Raw genomic sequence first — 19423 nt, forward strand, 5'->3', positions numbered from 1 at the left:
GCCCTCGCTGAGTCGGGAGGAGCAGGGCTGGACAGCAGCAGTGTGTTGGATTTGGGCTTTCTCCCCGGGTAAAGCAGTCCTTTGCTCTGGATCCACAGAAGCAGGGCCAAAGAGCAAGATATTTTGCATGTTCAGTCATTTAAATTTTTAAAAATCCTGCTCCTTTCCAAGTCTTCACTCTATCACCTTTTCAGTCTAGAAATGAAACTGGCTGGGCTATGCCCCAGGTAGTGCCGAAGGAGGTGTGGAAGAAAGCCCAGGCTGTGGGAAGAAGAGTGCAGCAGGGAGAGAAGTAGCTGAGCAAGCAGGAGATCCAATATCCCTGGGCTCTGTTCCTGGGTCCCACCACAGGCTTCCACTTACACCAGCCGCCTCCTCTCAGTTCCTAGCGTGGGGAGCAGGAGAAGCCGGTGTCAGTCTGGTGGCAGGAGATAAAGGGATGGGTTAAGAAAGGAGGGAACATTTGGTGATGAGAATACATTTATGTGCAGCACTCTGCACGGCTGTCGGGGGCTGGAAGGTGGCAGTTAAAGGAGGTTGGGACCTAGCTCTACATTCTGAAGGGTCCTCCAAACTCAGTACTCTACTTACAGGGTTGCCATAGGATGAAACCTCAAGCAACTCTGAAGGCTGAAAGGGCGGTTGAAACAATTAGGGAGGCAGGGAGCAAAGAACACAGGTTACAACAGTTCGGGAGAAGAATGAGGAGAATTTCAGAGACTATTAGAAACAGGCCACAGAGTTGTAAAGAAAGAAGCAGCAGGAGTTGGCAAGAAATTGTGGGCATTAAGAAGAGGGCCCAAAGATTATTCTGATGTTTTTATAAAATGGACAATCCCAAAGTTGGTGACAATGGGTCAGCTTGCTAAAGGGAGAGAATTCGAGAAAGGAAGATGAAGAAGAGCTGTTTTGCCACGTGTCATTTAAGATGTCAACCAGAGGCTCGGTGTAATAGATGGAAAGACGTACTATCCTTAGTTTGACTCGAAAGGGAAAGTTCGGATGTCACAAAGATAGGTTACTGTGACACATATACGTTACGTGTCAAATGAGTGATCTCAGAAAATTCTCCTCCGCTCAATTCTTGGGGCCATTTCTGAGCTTCTGGACTACATTTCCCAAGACGCCCTGCGCCAGGTCCCACTTGGCGCCTCCGGAAAGGTGTCCCGGGAGACGCTGAGCGTAGAACTCCGCCTCCGCCGCTGGGGGCGGGGCGACGTCGGACTCTCGGAGCGTGGGATTACGCACTTCCTCCCGGCGTCGGGGCCGAATCGCCGTGTGGCGAGTTCGAGTCCCGCCTCCTGACTCTCACCGCTAGTCCCCGAGTCCGGGGCGGGGCGCATTCTCCGAGTAACCTCTCCACTGCAAGGGGCGGTGGCACACGTTGGGCTTCACCATGGAGGACTACCTGCAGGGTTGTCGAGCTGCTCTGCAGGTAACGGACCCCTCTCTGTGATCGTAGGGAATGGAACATGGGGTCTAGGAAGGACGAAGATGTAAGGGTCTGAGGAGGGTCTGTGTGGAAGGAACGGGGAATTGTGGGGTGGGGGCTTGGGATCTGCTCAGGCTTGGGGCCTGGGCAGTGGTCAGTGAGAATCTAGTCTTGAGAGTGGAAATGCTGCCCAGGCTCCCGGTTTTTGACGCCCTGCTTCTCGGGTCTCCCCGGGAGCGGGAAGGAGGAATCGTGGGTCTGGTCCTGTATCTGAGCTTCTGAACGCTGTCGCCTGGGTCAGTCACGCCAAAAGGTCCAGGGCTGTGCCGCCGCCTGGGGTGCCCCGCGAGATGCTCCTTGTCACCCTAGAACCCTTCCGTTCTACGGTCACGAGGCCTCCTTGGCCCACTGGCCTCCAGGTGAACCCCGGGGGTCCAAGGAAACCTGTGCCCATGGCTTTATTGCCTTTGAACGGCGGGTTCTTTCCGGCACTCCGGACTCCTCCTAGACGAGAGGTGGTCGTGGTGTTTTCCTGTTTTTAAGACAAACATACACAGTATATCTCTGTTGACCAGCAAACCTGCATCCCTTTGCCGCCAGTTTTCTTCCTTGGCCCGAAGGCACACAGATTCCATTAAAAAACCCCGCCTCGCAGATAAACACACAGTGTGTTTGGAATCAAAGCTGTAAGCATGACTTGAATGCTTTGTGGCTTATTTTGGGGACTCTGAGCCAGCTGGAATCTCCCGGCCAGCAGCCTCAGGCTGCTGTCCCCAGTTAGCAGCAAAAGCTGGCCAGAGAGAGGCTCCAGGAGGCCACTTGGCCCCCCTACTTTAGGCTGCGCTGCCCCTGCGGAAACCTAGACAGATGGTTGGCTGTGCTTTCCTTTCTTAAGTATCTTAAGTTCCGAAAATACCCCTGGGCGATAGATGCTGGTCTTTAACAAAACCCCAAAGCCACCTGATTCTGCCTGCAGACTCAGCTCCTGGTGTGAATGAATGTCCTCACCTGAAGAATAGGAGTGAAGTTTACTTTTAACACCAATTACTTGTGAAATACAAATTTTGGGAAAGTTCTAATGCATGAGGCAAATTTGAATTAATTCATTTTGGTTACTTCCCATTTCCACCACTGATCTGGAGTCTTTGTGGCACCATTCCGAGTGCTAAGCAGTTGTACCCCCACCCCCACACTGCTCCCCCTGCAATAACCCGAATGACTGGTGTCTTTCCCACCATTTGGTAAAGAGCCCTTGGAATTGAAACCTCACCAAGTAGCATTTCATTGCATGCATCTATTACTACAGCATCTACTCTCCAGATCATCCCTTCCCTTTTCAGGTTAACAGTATATCCTCTGCAGTGGTATGAAGCTGAAAATACTGAAATTTTCTAATATTACTGGTATCCTGACCTTGCTCTGCCAGCAATCATCCCTCAAGGAGCAAGACCTAGATCTCAATTTTTCCTTGAACTTGGGAAGGTGAGGCGGTATCTTAGAGCTCTCATCATCACACAGCCTCCAGGAGAAATGAGAAAATTAGACTCTAGGAAGGTTAGTGGATGAACTGGGGCCGGACATACAGGTGGACACCAGTAGCTTAGATTGCTTTTAATTACAGAATTTGTAAATGTACATTGTGAACATTTTTTTAAAAATATATTTTATTGATTTTCTACAGAGAGGAAAGGAGAGGGATAGAGAGTTAGAAACATTGATCAGCTGCCTCCTGCACGCCCCCCACTGGGATGTGCCCACAACCAAGGTACATGCCCTTGACCGGAATCGAACCTGGGACCCTTGAGTCCACAGGCTGATGCTCTATCCACTGAGCCAAACCGGTTAGGGCCATTGTGAACATTTTAAAATACAATATGGATATGAAATGAAAAAGATCCATTTTTCTCTCCCCGTTTAATTCCCCAGAGGCCACACTTGATTCTTGTTTAAAGAAAGTGTGAGTTAACCCTGGCCGGATGGCTCAGTTGGTTGGAGGGTCACCCGTACACCAAAAGGTGGCAGGTTCAATTGCTGGTCAGGGTACCTACCCAGGTTGCGGGTTCGATCCCAGGTCAGGGAACATTCAGGAGGCAACCCATCGATGTTTCTCTCTCCCTCCCTCCCTCTCTCAAAAATCCATAAAAAATCTTTAAAAATAAAAAGAAAGTATGATTTAGAGACACTTAAGTTTGAGTGTTTCAGATAATGCTTACTTTTATGTAATATAGAAACGGCTGATAACCCAGACAACTCTCTTGTTGATACCATATTTTTAGCATTCGATACCAGAGGGATTTTCTACAGCCTCTGCCACAATGACAGGAGTGTGTTCCATTTAAAAGAAATCCCCACTCATGCCAAGTGGGGGAAAATTTTTGCTTCAGGGTGGGGCTGCATTCGAGGTCAGGTGTTCAGCCAGCAGCCTGCGGGTAATCTGTGTTGTGCGTACTTCTCAGGCATGAGGCCGGGACCAGGAGTGGCTGGCCATCCTTTGGAATTTATAGTCCTGGCGCCAGGACTAGTCCCATTTTCTCTGCTGGGAGGGCTTCTCTATCTCTGGCTCCTAGGCCCCCCCCCCCATCCCTCTTTCACTATTTTGTAGAGAAGGCCTCAGACCATATTCAGCTTCAGAAAGGGAGTGGTTTGCTTTGCCAGCCCTGGAACCCATCTCTTCTCCCCGCACTGAGGCCGCAGTGGACACCAGGATATAACATTTCAGTAGTGGGTGTGTTTGTTTGTTTGTTTGTTTTTGTTTTTTAAGAAAGAAAAAGTTTATATTTACTTGTGGCTCTCAGGTTGTATTTCTTCCATTGGCAGCTCAGGTTTCCTCATGCTCTAAGTATAGCTGTGTTTGCTCTGAACTCTCCCCCCATGGTCAGAAAACGGAGGCTGTCGGGCTTGTGCTGACAGCTGTTGGGGGATGGGGTGAGGAGACTGTGTCTTTCCTAAATGAGGAGGAGAATGTTGCTTTATAGGTTGGGCTGCCATACACCTGCTCTGCCCAGGACCGTCTTAGTTTATTCTGACATCACCATTGATTGCAACCCCCTTTCCTTCTCCGAAAGTGCCCTGGTTTGAACAACAAAGCGTACGGTCACCTACCTTGTAGCTATGTCACGGATTTGGGATGTATCCAGGAAAAGGCGGTGAGCTCCTGGAAGTGGAAGTTAAGCTCCATAGGAGAGCCTCATGTTGGCAGTGGGAGGTTTAGAGGAAGCGGGTTGCTCTGGCCTGGGTGTCGTGAAAGGCTCCGTAGAGAGAGGGGGCTTCCCGGAGGGCCTGACTGGACAGGGAGGGGCAGGGAAGGAGACGGAAGGGAGCGCATCTTTACTACCACAGAGCGGGCACTTACTGTGCCGTCTCATCTAATGCTCATTACCACTTCATAGAATTGGTGGCAGGATTGTCTTGATTTTTCAAGTGAAAACAGCGAGGCTTAGGGAGGCCAGGTCCTGCAGCAAGTAAGAAGCAGGGCTGAGATTCAACCGTCTGTGGTCTTTTCAGGCGGCAGCTCGCTCTTCCAGACGGAGCAGAGCAGCAGCACCAACGGCAGGGCTGGGAATGTGCACAGGGTGGTTCTCGGGCGGCGAATAGACCAGTCAGGCTGCGGAACGGTGGGTGCTGCCGGGGAAAGGAACGCCGCCACCACCCTTGGCCGCTCCTGTTCCCAGATTAGCTCAAGGTTCCCGAGTGTTCCTTTTGTATTCGTTCCTTTGGGCTGCTGTCCGCACGGGGCTGAGTGCGAGGGGCTGGTTATCCGTCTTCCTCTGGAAATCCCTTTTCCTCACCTCAGCCATGAAGTTGTATTTAGTCCCTGCCTTCTGCTCTGCTGCTCAGCCGTCTCTCGACGCTGACGATCTGACTGGCCCTGATCCCTCTGCCACTGAAATGAAGCAGCACGAATGTGAGTTTTAGAAAGGGCCTCTATAGGTCTCTCCCCTTTGCTCTGCCCGTTTTTTTTTTGTTTTTTTTTTTTTTTGAGAGAGAGAGAGAGAGAGAGAGAGAGAGAGAGAGAGAGAGAGTCGTTGATGAGAGAAACATCAATCGGTTGCCTCCCATCCGTGCGCTGAACTGGGACTCGAACCCACAATCTTTTGGTGTTTGAGATGACACTCCAATCCACTGAGCCGCCTGGCCAGGGCCCCTTGCTCTGCCTTTTCTCTGTTCCTCTCACTTTTTGCTCCAGAACCAGGACCATCTGGCCGCTGTGTTTATATGGTTCCCTCTAGAGAACATTGTGCCCCCCCTTACTGGTTCAGTGAACAAGTTATCTGGGCAGCCACTATCTCAAGTGCTTTGTTGTCACTCTGGTCCACTGCCATCTGGGCAGTTCTTGGTGTCCAGGGAACAGAGGGGCCTTCTCTGGTATCAGGAGGAGGAATCACAAGTCAGGAAAGTGCCTCTAGCAGGGGGGTCTTGGGCACAGAATCCTCATATTGTGTTGGGAAAGAGTTTAATATTGAAAAGAATCTGCCATGCTGCTTAGTATGAATGGGTCTTGGCTGCCACCCTGTTGAATTAGGCTTAAATAAATGGGCACAGGGGAGAATCTCAGGGCAAACTTTCCCCAGAGACCCTTTGCCCAAAATCTTGACAGATGACCCCTGCCTTTTGTACTTCTCTCTAGGAGTGGGAATAGGAGGTGGGAAAGAGGGTAGTTTAAAAACAAGAACTTAGTTATGAGATCAAGCAATTTATACCACCAGAAATCTTCTAAAATTGTCTCTTTCTGGGAGAATGGTGTGGAGGAGTGTGTGTGTGGGGGGGGGGGGGGGGGAGTAATAGCCAATACAGGGAAGATGATTCTAGATTCTTTTTTTCCCTAAAATTAATTACTTGATAACTGCTCCTTGTTATGTTTTGCTCCTCTGAACTCCTGTTCTACTGTTACAAATTCCCATCTAGCAAATCTTCCCTGATAGAAGCAGCCAGAATGTTTGGAACTTTTTTAAAAAATATATATTTATTGATTTTTTACAGAGAGGAAGGGAGAGGGATAGAGAGTTAGAAACGTCGATGAGAGAGAAGCATCGATCAGCTGCCTCCTGCACACCCCTTACTGGGGATGAGCCTGCAACCAAGGTACATGCCCTTGACCGGAATCGAACCTGGGACCCCCCAGTCCCCAGGCCGACACTCTATCTTACCTTTCTATAACCCAATAGTTCTTACCTGGGAGTAATTTTTAAAAAATATTTTTTTTAAATTTATTTCAGAGAGGGAGAGAGAGAGACAGAAACATCAATGATGGGAGAGAATCATTGATTGGCTGCCTCCTGCACACCTCACACTGGGGATCGAGCCCGCAACCCAGGCATGTGCCCCAACATCATAGGTCGATGCTCAACCACTGAGCCAGGCCAGCCTGGTTCCCAGGAGTGATTTTGCTCCTAGAGAATATTTGGCCAGTCTGGAGACATTTTTGATTGCCATGACTGGGGGTGCTATAGGCATCTAGTGGGTAGAATCCAGAGCTGCTGCCAAACATCCTACAAGGCACAGAATAGCCCCCACAACAAAGAATTACCAGTGCAAAATGCCGATAGAGCTGAAATTAAGAAACTCTGCCATAACTAGTGTTTCTCATTTGTTCTCTTATCCCTTCGTCCCTCAGAAGCAGGTTGAGAGAGAAGTTCAAAAGCAAATTAGTAAGAGAGAATTCTTGTGCCCTAAGCTGAACCATAGACTTTAAGGTCTCATTTCGTCTGGCCGAATGCTCACACCTATAATGAAATCATCACTCTTAAAATACGTACCTCTTCGGGTTGTTTTGAGGATTAAATTTTAGTTTGTGCGCATTAAGCTATAGAATAGTACATGGCACACTCTAAATGTCTCAGAGCTAAACCAAACCCTAGTCTCTGCTGTTGTGGGCACTGTAGATTATAATGTATTTTCTTTAAAACTCTGATAGCTAGGGAGAATCAGGGGAACAAGGTTAATAATAACCCTCCCTACCCCATTCTTATCAGCAGCTGGACTTTTCAAAGCATAAAGTAAAAGTTCCAGCAGCAACAACTGTGCTTGCTTTAAGCTAAACCTACTGGGAAAGTGGCCTGTTTCTCTGACTGAGGTGTTGGTTATATCTGGTTATCATGGAGGTTCCTTGGGGAAGCTTTTATGGACAACTGGATAATGGGCTAGATCTTATTTTTTGAAGTATTAAGGATTCTTTTCCCTGTTTTGAAAATGGGGGAAAAATAAGCCATGGCTTGAATACTCGTACATCAGCTTACCTTTGACTTCTCAAGTGCCCAAAGCAACATCAGAAATCAGAATTATTTACTGCTGGCTTTTTGTAAATTAACAGTCAAGGAGACAGTGTAGCGGAGAGAAAAGAGCACTTCCCCACTAACTGGATCTGTGTGGAATGCTCAAAGCTTTGCCAAAACACAGATGCCCTCTGAGCCAATGTCCTCGTCCATGAAATGAGGACCCGTGAGATTCCACCTGCTCACCTCCTCGGTGGGAATCAGGGAGAGGATGCGTGTGAAGCCCTACGCGAGTGCCAGGCAAAGGCAAATGCGTAGATGCCTCTGCTAGTTTCCCATTCTCCTTCCAGGAGTCCCAGCCACTGCATGTCGTGCTGGGAAATGAAGCCTGTGACTTGGACTCCATGGTGTCCGCTCTCGCCTTGGCTTTTTACCTGGCAAAGGTGAGTACTTAGGAACAGAATCTCTTAGAATGAAAAGATTTGGATTCAAGATTCAGCTCTGCTGCTTAACACCATCTAGTCTTGGGTAAGTTAAATCCCTTAACTTTTCCGAGTCTAAAGTCTGAAATAATTTACAGTGTTGCTGTGAGGATCAAATGAATAAACGTATTTTGAAGAATGTGTAAACAGGGAGCATTTGAGATCGTGCTTCCTGGTAATTATCATCAGTTTGGCTCAAATTAACTCACAAATTTTCAAAAATAAGAATGTGTAAACCATAAAGCAATATTCAAAGAGTTTATTATTGAGTAACTTGTGGGTATCCATAATCTAATGTGTATGCCTCATGTCCACGTCAGCTCTTGAAGGCTGATAATCCCTTCTCTGCAGCATCTCTAGAACTAGCTCTTTTTCATGAGTTTTCTTTTAAATATATTTTTATTGATTTCAGAGAGGAAGGAAGAGGGAGAGAGAGATAGAAACTTCCATGATGAGAGAGAATCATTGATCAGCTGCCTCCCGCAAGCCTCCCACTGGGGATCGAGCCCACAACTTGGGCATGTGCCCTTGACCGGAATCGAACCCGGGACCCCCCAGTTTGCGGGCTGACACTCCATCCACTGAGCCAAACCGGCTAGGGCATGAGTTTTCTTGTTGACCTTCATGTTGTTGCTAAGAATGAGAAAGGGCAAGGGTTGTCCTTTTATTCTTATTGACTTGGTAGTTGTGGCTTTGAGAAGAGCAGCAACTCACCCAAAATCATGTCTTCCTTGGTCCCACTTGTCTTGTTACTTTTCCTGCCTGTTCCAAAACATTGCCATACCTTCTTTTCACTTTCCTCTCCAGACGACGGAGACTGAGGATGTCTTTGTTCCAGTTTTAAATATAAAACGTTCTGAGCTACCTCTGCGAGGTGACAGCGTCTTCCTCCTTCAGGAGATTCACATTCCAGAATCCCTCTTAATTTTCCGGGATGAGATTGACCTCCACACGTTGCACCAGGCTGGCCAACTCACGCTAATCCTTGTTGACCACCATGTCTTACCCAGGTATGTGGAAGGACGTTAAGCTGATACTCAATCATGTGCCATGTTGAGCTCTGATGAGTAAGATCTAAAGAGAGGAAGAATTTTTGCTCTTGGGAATCTCACGTGTTAATGGTGATTGATGGGTCACACTGGATATAGAAAATATTATCGCTTCTCCAGTTTGCCAGTAGAAACTTGGAGAATTCAAATTAAAAGATAACTCAGAAATCATTTAAGTCTGCCTTTGGTATTACTATATTTTAAGATTTCGTGGCAGATTTATTATAATAGAAACTTTTGAATAATGGTTCCAACTCTTTTTAATTTTTAAAAAGTTAGCAAAATTATTTTCTACATAAGACAGTATCTTATTAGTGTCTTTAATAAAGGTACACACCTATAATAATTCCATCCCTAATTTAAGACTGGAAAAAACCGCCAACAAAGCAACATAAGTAAGTCTATCTGGCTCCTACTAGTATTAAAATGTGTTTTTTCCTTGAGCACACTGGTTGTAGCAGGACATTGACAGAGGGTAGCTGTCTATTCACTCATTAATAAACTTCTGTTTAGATGATGGTGAGACAGAGTCCCTGTTTTCAAGAAGCTTTCAGTCAGGAAGAGGGAACTAGCCAAACAGATCACCGTAAGGGGCTTAGAGGTAGGGGACAGCCATCACTCTAGGGGACAGCAGGTGAGGAAGGATGGAGTGGTTAAATATACCAGGGGGCAGTAGAGGGTGTCAGGAAAGGTTTCCTAACGGAGTTAACCCTTGATCTCAGTCTTGAAAGAGGACGAGCTGTTTACTCAGGGAGTGGGGAGGTAAGGTAGTGAGGAAAAGCATCCAGCCAGAGAAAGTGATTAATTCACGCAAAGGCAGGCAGGCATGAAATAGCATGGTGAGTTGGGGGAACCGGAATTTGTTTTGCATGGCTGAAGCATAAAATATGAGTGAGAAATAAGACATGGAGAAAGATAAGACTAGAGAGGTAGACAGGCCAGATCATGGAGACCCTGCCAAAGAGATCAGACATTGTTTTAGGGCAGTGGGGAGCTGTTGCTAATTATATTTACTCCAGGCCCTAACAGAATCAGATTTGCATTTTTCAAATGATCATCCAGGCAGCATTGTGGAGGACAGCTACGGAAGGCCTAAGATTGGAAGCAGGTGTTTGGTTAGGAAACTATTGGAATAATCCAGATGAGAGATATGGAGGGTCTAGAATAAGGCAGTAGCAGAGGGTTGAAAAGGAGGAAATAAATAGAAATTGAGATAGAAGCCACAGGATCTGGTGACGTGCATGGAATTTGGGTATTAAGTGAACTGAGGGAACAGGAGCCATTTAGATGTTGGGTATCAAGGGTGTCAATTGGAAAGGCACCCCTAAAGGACCTCAGATATGTGGATAAGGTATGAGTAGCAGACACTTTGCCAAAGTCACGTATACACTATTTAAAGATGACTTCAGTTATAACATGAAAGAAAAGAATTGAAAGGAGTGAGGCAGAGGTAGAAGTGACCAGAGGTCTAGGTGTTTACCTAAGACGCCGGCATTTTCCTTCCTGAGTGAGGTGGAGATTGGTTAGAAGCAGCTGGAGTGCTCCTACCTACCTGTGTTTCTCTTTTTCCCACACCGCCTTTCCCCACACAGAAGTGACGCAGCCCTAGAGGAGGCGGTGGCAGAGGTGCTAGACCATCGGCCCATCGAGCAGAAGCGCTGCCCTCCCTGCCATGTTTCAGTTGAGCTGGTGGGGTCCTGCGCTACCCTGGTGACCGAGAGAATCCTGCAGGGGGCGCCAGAGATCTTGGACAGGCAAACTGCAGCCCTTCTGCATGGTGAGGATGGCTTGGTTGGGGCCTGACTCGGTAGTACCTCCATTCCTGTCCCAGAGAAGGGACAGTTGAAAAGTCTAGATTCTTCCACCTTGACCATACCCTCTCAGAGCCAGTCAGCCCATACTGAAGGCTGGGATTCTTTCAGGGGGGCAATTAAGTATTAAAAGGCTGTGGGATACCTTGTTGGAGAATGCAGAAGGGAAGCAGGGGCAACGGACCTAGAAGCTGGCTCAGCAGCACTATGCAATGAAAAGAGGTAGCCATCCCTGACCGGTTTGGGGTTTGGCTCAGGGGACAGAGCGTCGGCCTGCGGACTCAAGGGTCCCAGATTCGATTCCGGGCAAGGGCATGTACCTTGGTTGCAGGCACATCCCCAGTAGGGAGTGTGCGGGAGGCAGCTGATCGATGTTTCTCTCTCATCGATGTTTCTAGCTCTCTATCCCGCTCCCTTCCTCGCTGTAAAAAATCAATAAAAAATCAATAAATGCAGCCCATTATATGTGTAACCATGAGGGGAAAGTTTACCCAAATGGTGTAGGACACTCAGACACCATTTAAAAAAAGAAAAAAGAAAGAAAAGAAAAGAGGTAGCCAAAGAAGCAGGAAAAGATTCCAGTACCATTTCTGCTCAGGAAGTAGTTATGTGACCTTGAGCAAATCTCTTAACCTTTCTTGTTCTCTTTTTCTCCATTTGTAAAAAAGAGAAAGAGGGGGGAAAAAAGAGAGAATTGGATTAGACTGTTTTTACTGGTCCCTGGCTGGTGTGACTCAGTGGTAGAGCGTTGGCCCATTGACCAGCGAGTCTCGGGTTTGATTCCCAGTCGAGGGCATGTACCGGGGTTGCCGGTTCATTCCCTGGCCTCTTTAGGGCATGTGCTGGAGGCAACCAATCAATGTGTCTCTCTCATGTCAATGTTTTGCTCTCTCTCTTCCACCTCCATCCCTTCCACTCTCTCTGAAAATCAGTGGAGAAAATATTCTCAGGTGAGGATTAACAACAAAACAAAAAAGGATTCTTTACTAGAATTTGGCCTCCTGAAGAGAAGTCATCTTTCTCTTACTAGGTCTCACAATCTCCAAGGATTGAGATGCTTGGGTTTTCTTTCTACTGTTTCCCCATTTCCCTGCCTGCATTTTAGTTTCGATTTGGGAGGTCTTAGGGCATAACCCCATTTTCTTGTTTTATTTTCAGTGAGTTTGCATACAGTCTCCTCTGTATTGGGACTATTTGGAGGGTTATGTGTGTTTCCATGGTCATAAATGGAGGGCCACAAGATTTGAGCTCTGCCATCTTCCCTTTCCACAGCAACAATCATCCTGGACTGTGTCAACATGGACCTTAAAATTGGAAAAGCAACCCCAAAGGACAAGAAATATGTGGAGAAGCTGGAGGCCCGCTTCACAGATCTGCCCAAGAGAAATGACATCTTTGATTCTCTGCAAAAGGCAAAGTTTGATGTGTCAGGTATGAAGTGTCAAACTGACTTCTCTCCTTCCTACAGGAGAAAACACCATCAAAACAATTTCAGAGCTTGGGTAATGGCTTAAGCTTTGGAGATAAATGAGGTAGTGTGTGCGTCTGATCAGGAACTAATTAGTCATTTACTGGATTGTTCTGTTTGGGCTATTGGGGAAGATAGGAAGAATATACTAAAGTCTCGGAGGTTTTCAATCTAATCAGAGAATATAGACTTATAAAGAAAATATGCTGAGGGAATGCTAAGTTATCAGACTGAGATCTAGATAATTGGTTAGGGAAGCAGAAGAAACAGGGTGACTATACCAAGGACAAAGAAAGAGAACAAAAAAACTTACATAATTTTCCACCCAGCTACCTCCTGATTAAAAAAATAAATAGCCCTGGCCGGTTTGGCTCAGTGGACAGTGCGTCAGCCTGTGGAAGGGTCCTGGGTTCGATTCCGGTTAAGGCACATGCCCAGCTTGTGGGCTTAGACCCCAGTAGGGGGTGTGCAGGAGGCAGCCAATCAATGATTCTCTCTCATCATCCTATATAATAAATGCCTAATATGCAAATCAACCGAATGGCAGAACAACTGGTCGCTATGGCGTGCACTGACCACCAGGGGGGCAGATGCTCAACGCAGGAGCTGCCCTCAGCCTGCAGGCCCCAGGCCAACCAAGGCAGGTGCCAGTGGGGGCCCCCTGATCGCCCCGCCAGTTGCCCCACAAAGGGCCCTGATCACTGGCCATGCCTAAGGACCCTACCTGTGCACGAATTTCATGCACCAGGCCTCTAGTTGAAAGTAAAGTACTACATGTACCCTTCTCTCCAAGTCCCTTGCTCTAAAGGTAACTGTTGTGACCCAGTAATTGAAGGTAATTTTTATCATATAATCACATTTTCAGTTAGCCCTTTTTATTGCCCAAAAGAAAGGCTGTGTTTTTCCTCTCCTATGACCCACCTTGGTATCTTCCTCTTCCTAGTCTTGGGACCCTGGGCTCTCTTTTTTGACTCATAGTCTCACATCTATTTTTCTAGGCCTGACCACTGAGCAGATGCTGAGAAAGGACCAGAAGACCATTTTCAGACAAGGCATCAAGGTGGCCATTAGTGCAATATATATGGATTTGGAGGTAAGAGCAAGATGTAGGTGGGGAAAGAAAACCTTCAGTTATGTAGATAACCTTGCCCCTCACGTCTGACTCTCCTCCACATATACCTTGTACCTATCTGTGTTTCTCCAGCTCTTGTAACTCCCACAGTCATTGTCTCTCACCGTATTACTATACTAGCCCCCACAGTTTACCAGCCTCCACTTTTGTACCCCTACAAACCATTCTCTCCACAGCAGCCAGAGGGATGACACTAATAGTAACTTAGATCATATCACCCCCTTCCTTTACTGGCTTTTCATTGCACTTCTAATAAAATGTAAAGGCCTTATTATGGTTTAGAGGGCCCACCTTGGTCTGGCCCCTGTCTTTCTCTCTGACCTCACTCCAGCCCTGCTCCCCCCACTCACAGTACAGCAGCCATACTGATTCCCTTTCCATTCCTTGGAATCATTAAGTTCATGCCCAACTCAGGGCCTTTGTACTTGCTTTTCCCTTTGCATAGCTGGCTCCTTCCTGTCATTCAGGTCTTAGCTCAGGAGTCTCCTCTTTTAAGAGGCTTTTCCAGCCTGGCCAGCATGGCTCAGTGGTTGAGCATCAACCTCTGAACCAGGAGGTCTCGGTTTGATTCCCTATCAGGACACATGCCCAGGTTGCAGGCTTGATCCCCAGTAGGGGGCATGCAGGAGGCAGCTGATCAATGATTCTCTCTCATTGATGTTTCTATCTCTCTCCCCCTCTTCCTTCCTTTCTCAAATAAATAAAAATATATATATTTTTAAAGAGTGTTTTCCTGACCATCCTAACTGAAATAATATCCTCCCTGTTTAAAAATCTCTAATCGTTATCTTACTTTCTTCCTAGCACTCAATACACTGAAATAATCATAGTTCATGGTTTCCTTGTTTATCGTCTATACTCCTCTGTTCGTTTATCAGCTCTGCCAGAGCAAGGGCCCTATTTCTTTTGTTTCTGCTATACCTGCAGCACCTTTGACAGGACCTGGCACAAAGTGGATGCTCAGTAAATTTTGTTGAATGGGTAAATGAATATAACTATGATAATGGTATTTTAATTCCTGGTTCCATATCATGTTGGTTTAAATCCTTCGACAGCCTGATCTGAACACATACTCTCATAGTCTGCACAGCTTTCTACTAAATGCTATATAAAAATACTAAATAATTAAATAAAAACAAAACAGCATGACCTCTTCCCTTATGACTCATAATCTAGTTTGGGAAACAAACAATAGGATGTAAAAGGCTTACCAAGTACCATAATCACAGCCAAGGATCGGAAACATTATCATTTTCCCTAGTAAAACAGTCATGCTTGGTAGATGTTTTATGCTCATTTTATAGATGAGGAAACTTAAGTCCAGGGAGGTTAATATAATTCCTTGATCAATAGCTAATAAGTAATAGAGCTGATTTTCAAATCAATTTTGTCTGAACCCAAAACCTGTGTTCTGCCCATTCTACACACTGCCTCCCAGCACATAGATAGCACAGAGTAAGTACTAGGCACCCTTTCTTATGGAGTACAAGTCCCAGGTTAAGATGCGAAGAAACTCTTCATAAGCATTTTTGTTGGTGGTGACAAGGGGGTTCCAGCTGTAGCCCTCATCCCTGCCCGTCTCGTCTCTTTCAGGCCTTCCTGCAGAGGTCTGGCCTCCTTGCAGACCTCCATGCTTTCTGCCAGGCTCACAGCTATGACGCCCTGGTCGCCATGACTATCTTCTTCAACGCGCACAACGAGCCGGTGCGGCAGCTGGCTGTCTTCTGTCCCCATGCAGCACTCCGAACGACAGTGAGTCTCGCTCTCCTCCAGCCTGAGGGCTCTGCGGAGCTCTGCCTGCACACGCTGCCCTGCGCTGTGAAGACCCCTCCTTGGTTCTTACATTTACACACAGCCCCCTTGACCTCGTTCCAGAATCTCCCCTCCCACTTTTTCCATTCTATGTCTATGTGAATTCCCCTAATCATATTGTTGTTGAGAAAGAGAGACTCCAAGAAGAATTAGAGATGGAGTTCCTACTTAGAAGAGATCTGAAAATCAGGTTATAAGTGAATGTAAACGAATCTGGAGTTCAACTTGATTCTTGTTGAATCATGAACTCCTCACCCCTGAAAGTCAATTCCTCTCTTTACCGGATCGCCTGGACAGGGGAAAGAGCTTTTCCTACTACTCACCCTGCGGGAGTAACGGCTGTGTAGGCTGACGGTGGGGAAGTGACAGTGACGGGAGCAGGTTTGTTTTCTTGCCTGGGCTTCCCTTCGGCCCCTTTCCCAGCTCCTCCCCTTTCGTTTCCTCTGTTGGTTACTCATTAGCCCCGGGAAGAATTTGAAAGTGGACCTCAGGCAGCCCAGGGCCTCTTTGGGTTGCTTGGGCTGTGTGATGACCGCTGAAGACTGGTCTGAATACAGCCAGGTCACCCTTTGAGCCTGTAAAAGGTACGCCCGCCCTTTCCCACACCTCTCTTTGCCGTTGTCTCCTCCTCGAGGAAGCGCGTGTGACTTCATTCAGTGGAAGGAAGTTGGGCACTGTGGAAAGACTACGGTTTTTAAAGGCAAATAGACGTGCTTTTCTGTCCCAGATTTGCCACTTACTTTCTCTTTGAGCTAAAGCAAGTCAGTTGACTTCTGAGCCTGTAAATAGCATAATATTACCTCCTAATTAGTCGGATGTGATCATTAAACATAATATATGAATAGTACATTGCTGGGCACAAAGTAAACACTGGGTAAAAGGTGGCTCCTACTAATCATGCCATAAAGGAAAAGGTACTTTGGCCAGTAGAAGTGCCTCTCTCCACCTTCCTGTATCTCTCCCCCTTCTCCCGACCACAGCCCCTCGGTGCTGCTCCCTGGAGTTGTGATGGCACTGCCAGGGCCCAGGCTGCCTGGTGCTGGGAAATGGGCCCTCTTCTCACAGTCAGCCCTACCATTGCCTCTCTTCCTCCTGTTTTAGGAACACGGTGATTCAGAACACCAGCTTTGGTGACCGACCTGAGTTTCAGTGTCAGCTTTGCTTCCTTCATATTAAGACGTTAGGAAGTCACCTGATCTAAGCCTCAGTTTCCCTACCTGTGAGTGAGGGTAATAGCAATACCAATCTAATAAAGCAATTGTGAGGATTAAATGAGGTAATACAGTATTGATAAATGGCCAGATTTGGCACCATCCCTGGCATACCTCCCACCCTCACTTTGATCTATTCATTTTTTTCTGCCTCTGTCCTTCCCTTGACCTCAGTATAGGTACATGTCCCGTACCTAAATTGCAGTGCAGGCTCGATCCCTGACCCCATCGGGGCATGTGCAGGAGGCAGCCAATCAATGTGTCTCACATCAATGTTTCTCTCTGTCTCTCCCCCTCCCTTGCACTCTCTAAAAATCAATGGGAGCCCTAACCGGTTTGGCTCAGTGGATAGAGCGTCGGCCTGCAGACTGAAAGGTCCCAGGTTCGATTCCGGTCAAGGGCCTGTCTGTACCTTAGTTGCGGGCACATCCCCAGTGGGGGGGTGTGCAGGAGGCAGCTGATCAATGTTTCTCTCTCATCGATGTTTCTAACTCTCTATCCCTCTCCCTTCCTCTCTGTAAAAAAAAATCAATAAAATATATTAAAAAATAAAATAAATTAAAATCAATGGGAGAAAAAATATCCTTGGGTGAGGATTAATTACAAAATAAATAAATAAATAAAATACTATGTATATTAGCTGATATGCCTTTTGTTGCCAGCAATAAAGCTTAACTCTGGGTGATTTAAAAATGTTTTCTCCTCTGTAAGAGAAGCCCCCAACTTAGAAGCCTCAGCAGTTTGCCTCCGCAGTTTGCTTCACCACCTGAAATACCATTTCCCCGTCTTGTCGCCCCTTTAGATCTGTGGAGCCCTGGAACGGTCGCACTCCCCGGCCCTGAAGCTGACCCCTGCCCCAAGCACTCACCCTAACCTCCAGGCCTATCTTCAAGGCAACACCCAGGTCTCTCGAAAGAAACTTCTGCCTCTGCTCCAGGAAGCCCTGTCAGCATATTTTGACTCCATGACAATCCCTTCGGGCCACCCTGAGGCTGCCAGGGAGCAGGTGGACAAGGAATCGGACAGGGCAGGTACCTCCCTGATTCCTGGACTGAGTCAAGATGAAGAGGAGCCTCCATTGCCCCCCACACCCATGAACAGCTTGGTGGATGAGTGCCCTCTGGATCAGGGGCTGCCTAAACTCTCAGCCGAGGCCATCTTTGAGAAGTGCAGCCAGATCTCGCTGTCACAATCCACCGCTGCCTTCCTGTCCAAGAAGTGACTATTGCGAGGGGAGAGGGCGGGGGGCGGGGTTGCTTGAACCACCTCGAATGCATGTTTTGAGAGGCTTCAGCAATTCTGTCTCCATTGCTCCAGGGTCTGGTGCACTTGTCCTGTTCCCGTAAATCTGGAAGGAGAAAGAAGAGAAAGCAGCTGCTTTAGGAATGGCTTTCTACCTGCCCGCCCCCATCTCCCCCAGTCAGATTCTGTTATTTAATTTAATTCTTTAGCTCTGCACTGACGCCCCAGGGGTACGATGTAACTCCTATGCTGTTCCAGCAGCGTGGCACAAAAAGAATGTGCACCCCAACAGTGCCCTCAGCAAGGCTCTCACAGAACCAGTATCTCCCGTGGAACCAAACTTTCATTGTCTCCATGTATTCATTTGTTCTCTCATTGATTGAAGTATTGATGGAATACCCACTCTAAGCCCGGCAAAAAATAGAGTGCTTCGGAAACTCTTATTCCAGCTTTCAGCCTTTAGATTTCCAGCTCCATGACTCCTCTTTCTGCCCCGTTAGGTAATGGTGTCTGATTCTGAGATGGCTAAATGTTTTTCCTGAACTTATTGTGACTCTTTTAGGGTTTTTTGGGAGCAGGTTAGAGGCCATTATCTTCTGCCCTGATCATGTGGCCTGGCTCTCAGTTCCTTTGGATCCCTTGTTCCAAAGCCACAGGGAGCCTGAAGAAACTCAAAAGACCCCTGAGCGTTCAGGAGGCGCTCAGAAAGGCCTAGTGGGCACTCTTCTCCAAAGATGGCAGAACTGCACTGAGAGCCTCAACTCTGTCCCCTGCCTTAGCGGGTCTGTCAATCTCTTGTCCATGTCATTCTCTTCTTGGTCTGATTACAAGGAAACATGGAGTCCCAATAGGGACTGCCATGAGCTGTGTGTTCTTTGGCAACACACTTCATCGCTAGGTCTCATGTTCCCCATCAATAAAACTAAGGATCTAGACTAGAAGTTCTGTTTTCCCTGGGAGTGCTCAGGGTCACTGGATTGTCTGTATTTATATGTGATTGTATTGAGGGACTCAGCCTCATGTAGCATGTACAGGGGTCTGATTCATGCCATAGTGATTCAACAAAGAGCTCCCTCCCACTGACTCGTTCTGCATGTGTAGTTCCCTTTTTTCTTCACACCAACCTGTTCCCCCTTTTCCTGCCCCCAGGCTCTATTCCATGTAAGTTGCCAACAGTTTCGCTGAATAGTGAGGTATGTGATGGTTTTGGCATGATGTCTTCAGTGCGAAGGGGACAACCGTGTGACTTCACTTTGAGGGGATGATGTGTGTAGCCATTGGAAGATAAAAATAGTGGTGTGGTTACTGAACCAAAGGAATTTATGTTTTGTAACTTGGGTACTTTATTTTGCATTTTGTTAAAGTATTAAATAATTTTTTCCTGGTTGGGGTCTTAGTGTCTCTTTTTACAACTACAATCAGGCTTTTCCATCAGGTAATTGTTTTAGCCTCCTCAATATTTTCTCCTTTCTTCCTGTTGTACTTAATATCTTCCTTCAGTTGACTCTTGTGGGGAATAAGGAGCAACAGTCTTTTAGCTCTCCCCGTCCTCAGCCTTTCCTTCCATTTGTT

At 47.0% G+C, this 19423-nt stretch overlaps 1 protein-coding gene across 2 annotated transcripts; it reads left to right on the plus strand.

The window, feature by feature from the left end:
* Positions 1-118: 118 nt before the first annotated feature.
* PRUNE1 (prune exopolyphosphatase 1) lies at positions 119-19236 on the plus strand. Of its 2 annotated transcripts, XM_059673800.1 has the most exons (9): positions 119-1435; positions 5270-5336; positions 7995-8087; positions 8934-9136; positions 10768-10952; positions 12259-12417; positions 13453-13547; positions 15180-15338; positions 17412-19236. In XM_059673800.1, exons 3-9 carry the CDS (start codon positions 8049-8051, stop codon positions 17829-17831), a joined length of 1260 nt encoding a protein of 419 aa, XP_059529783.1. In that variant the 5' UTR covers positions 119-1435; positions 5270-5336; positions 7995-8048; the 3' UTR covers positions 17832-19236. The 2 variants fall into 2 exon arrangements, with proteins under 2 accessions (XP_059529783.1, XP_059529782.1); XM_059673799.1 differs by lacking the exon at positions 5270-5336.
* The last annotated feature ends 187 nt before the right edge of the window (positions 19237-19423 follow it).

The sequence above is a fragment of the Myotis daubentonii genome, chromosome 18 (assembly GCF_963259705.1).
Source record: "Myotis daubentonii chromosome 18, mMyoDau2.1, whole genome shotgun sequence".
In the NCBI taxonomy this organism is placed as follows: Eukaryota; Metazoa; Chordata; class Mammalia; order Chiroptera; family Vespertilionidae; genus Myotis; species Myotis daubentonii.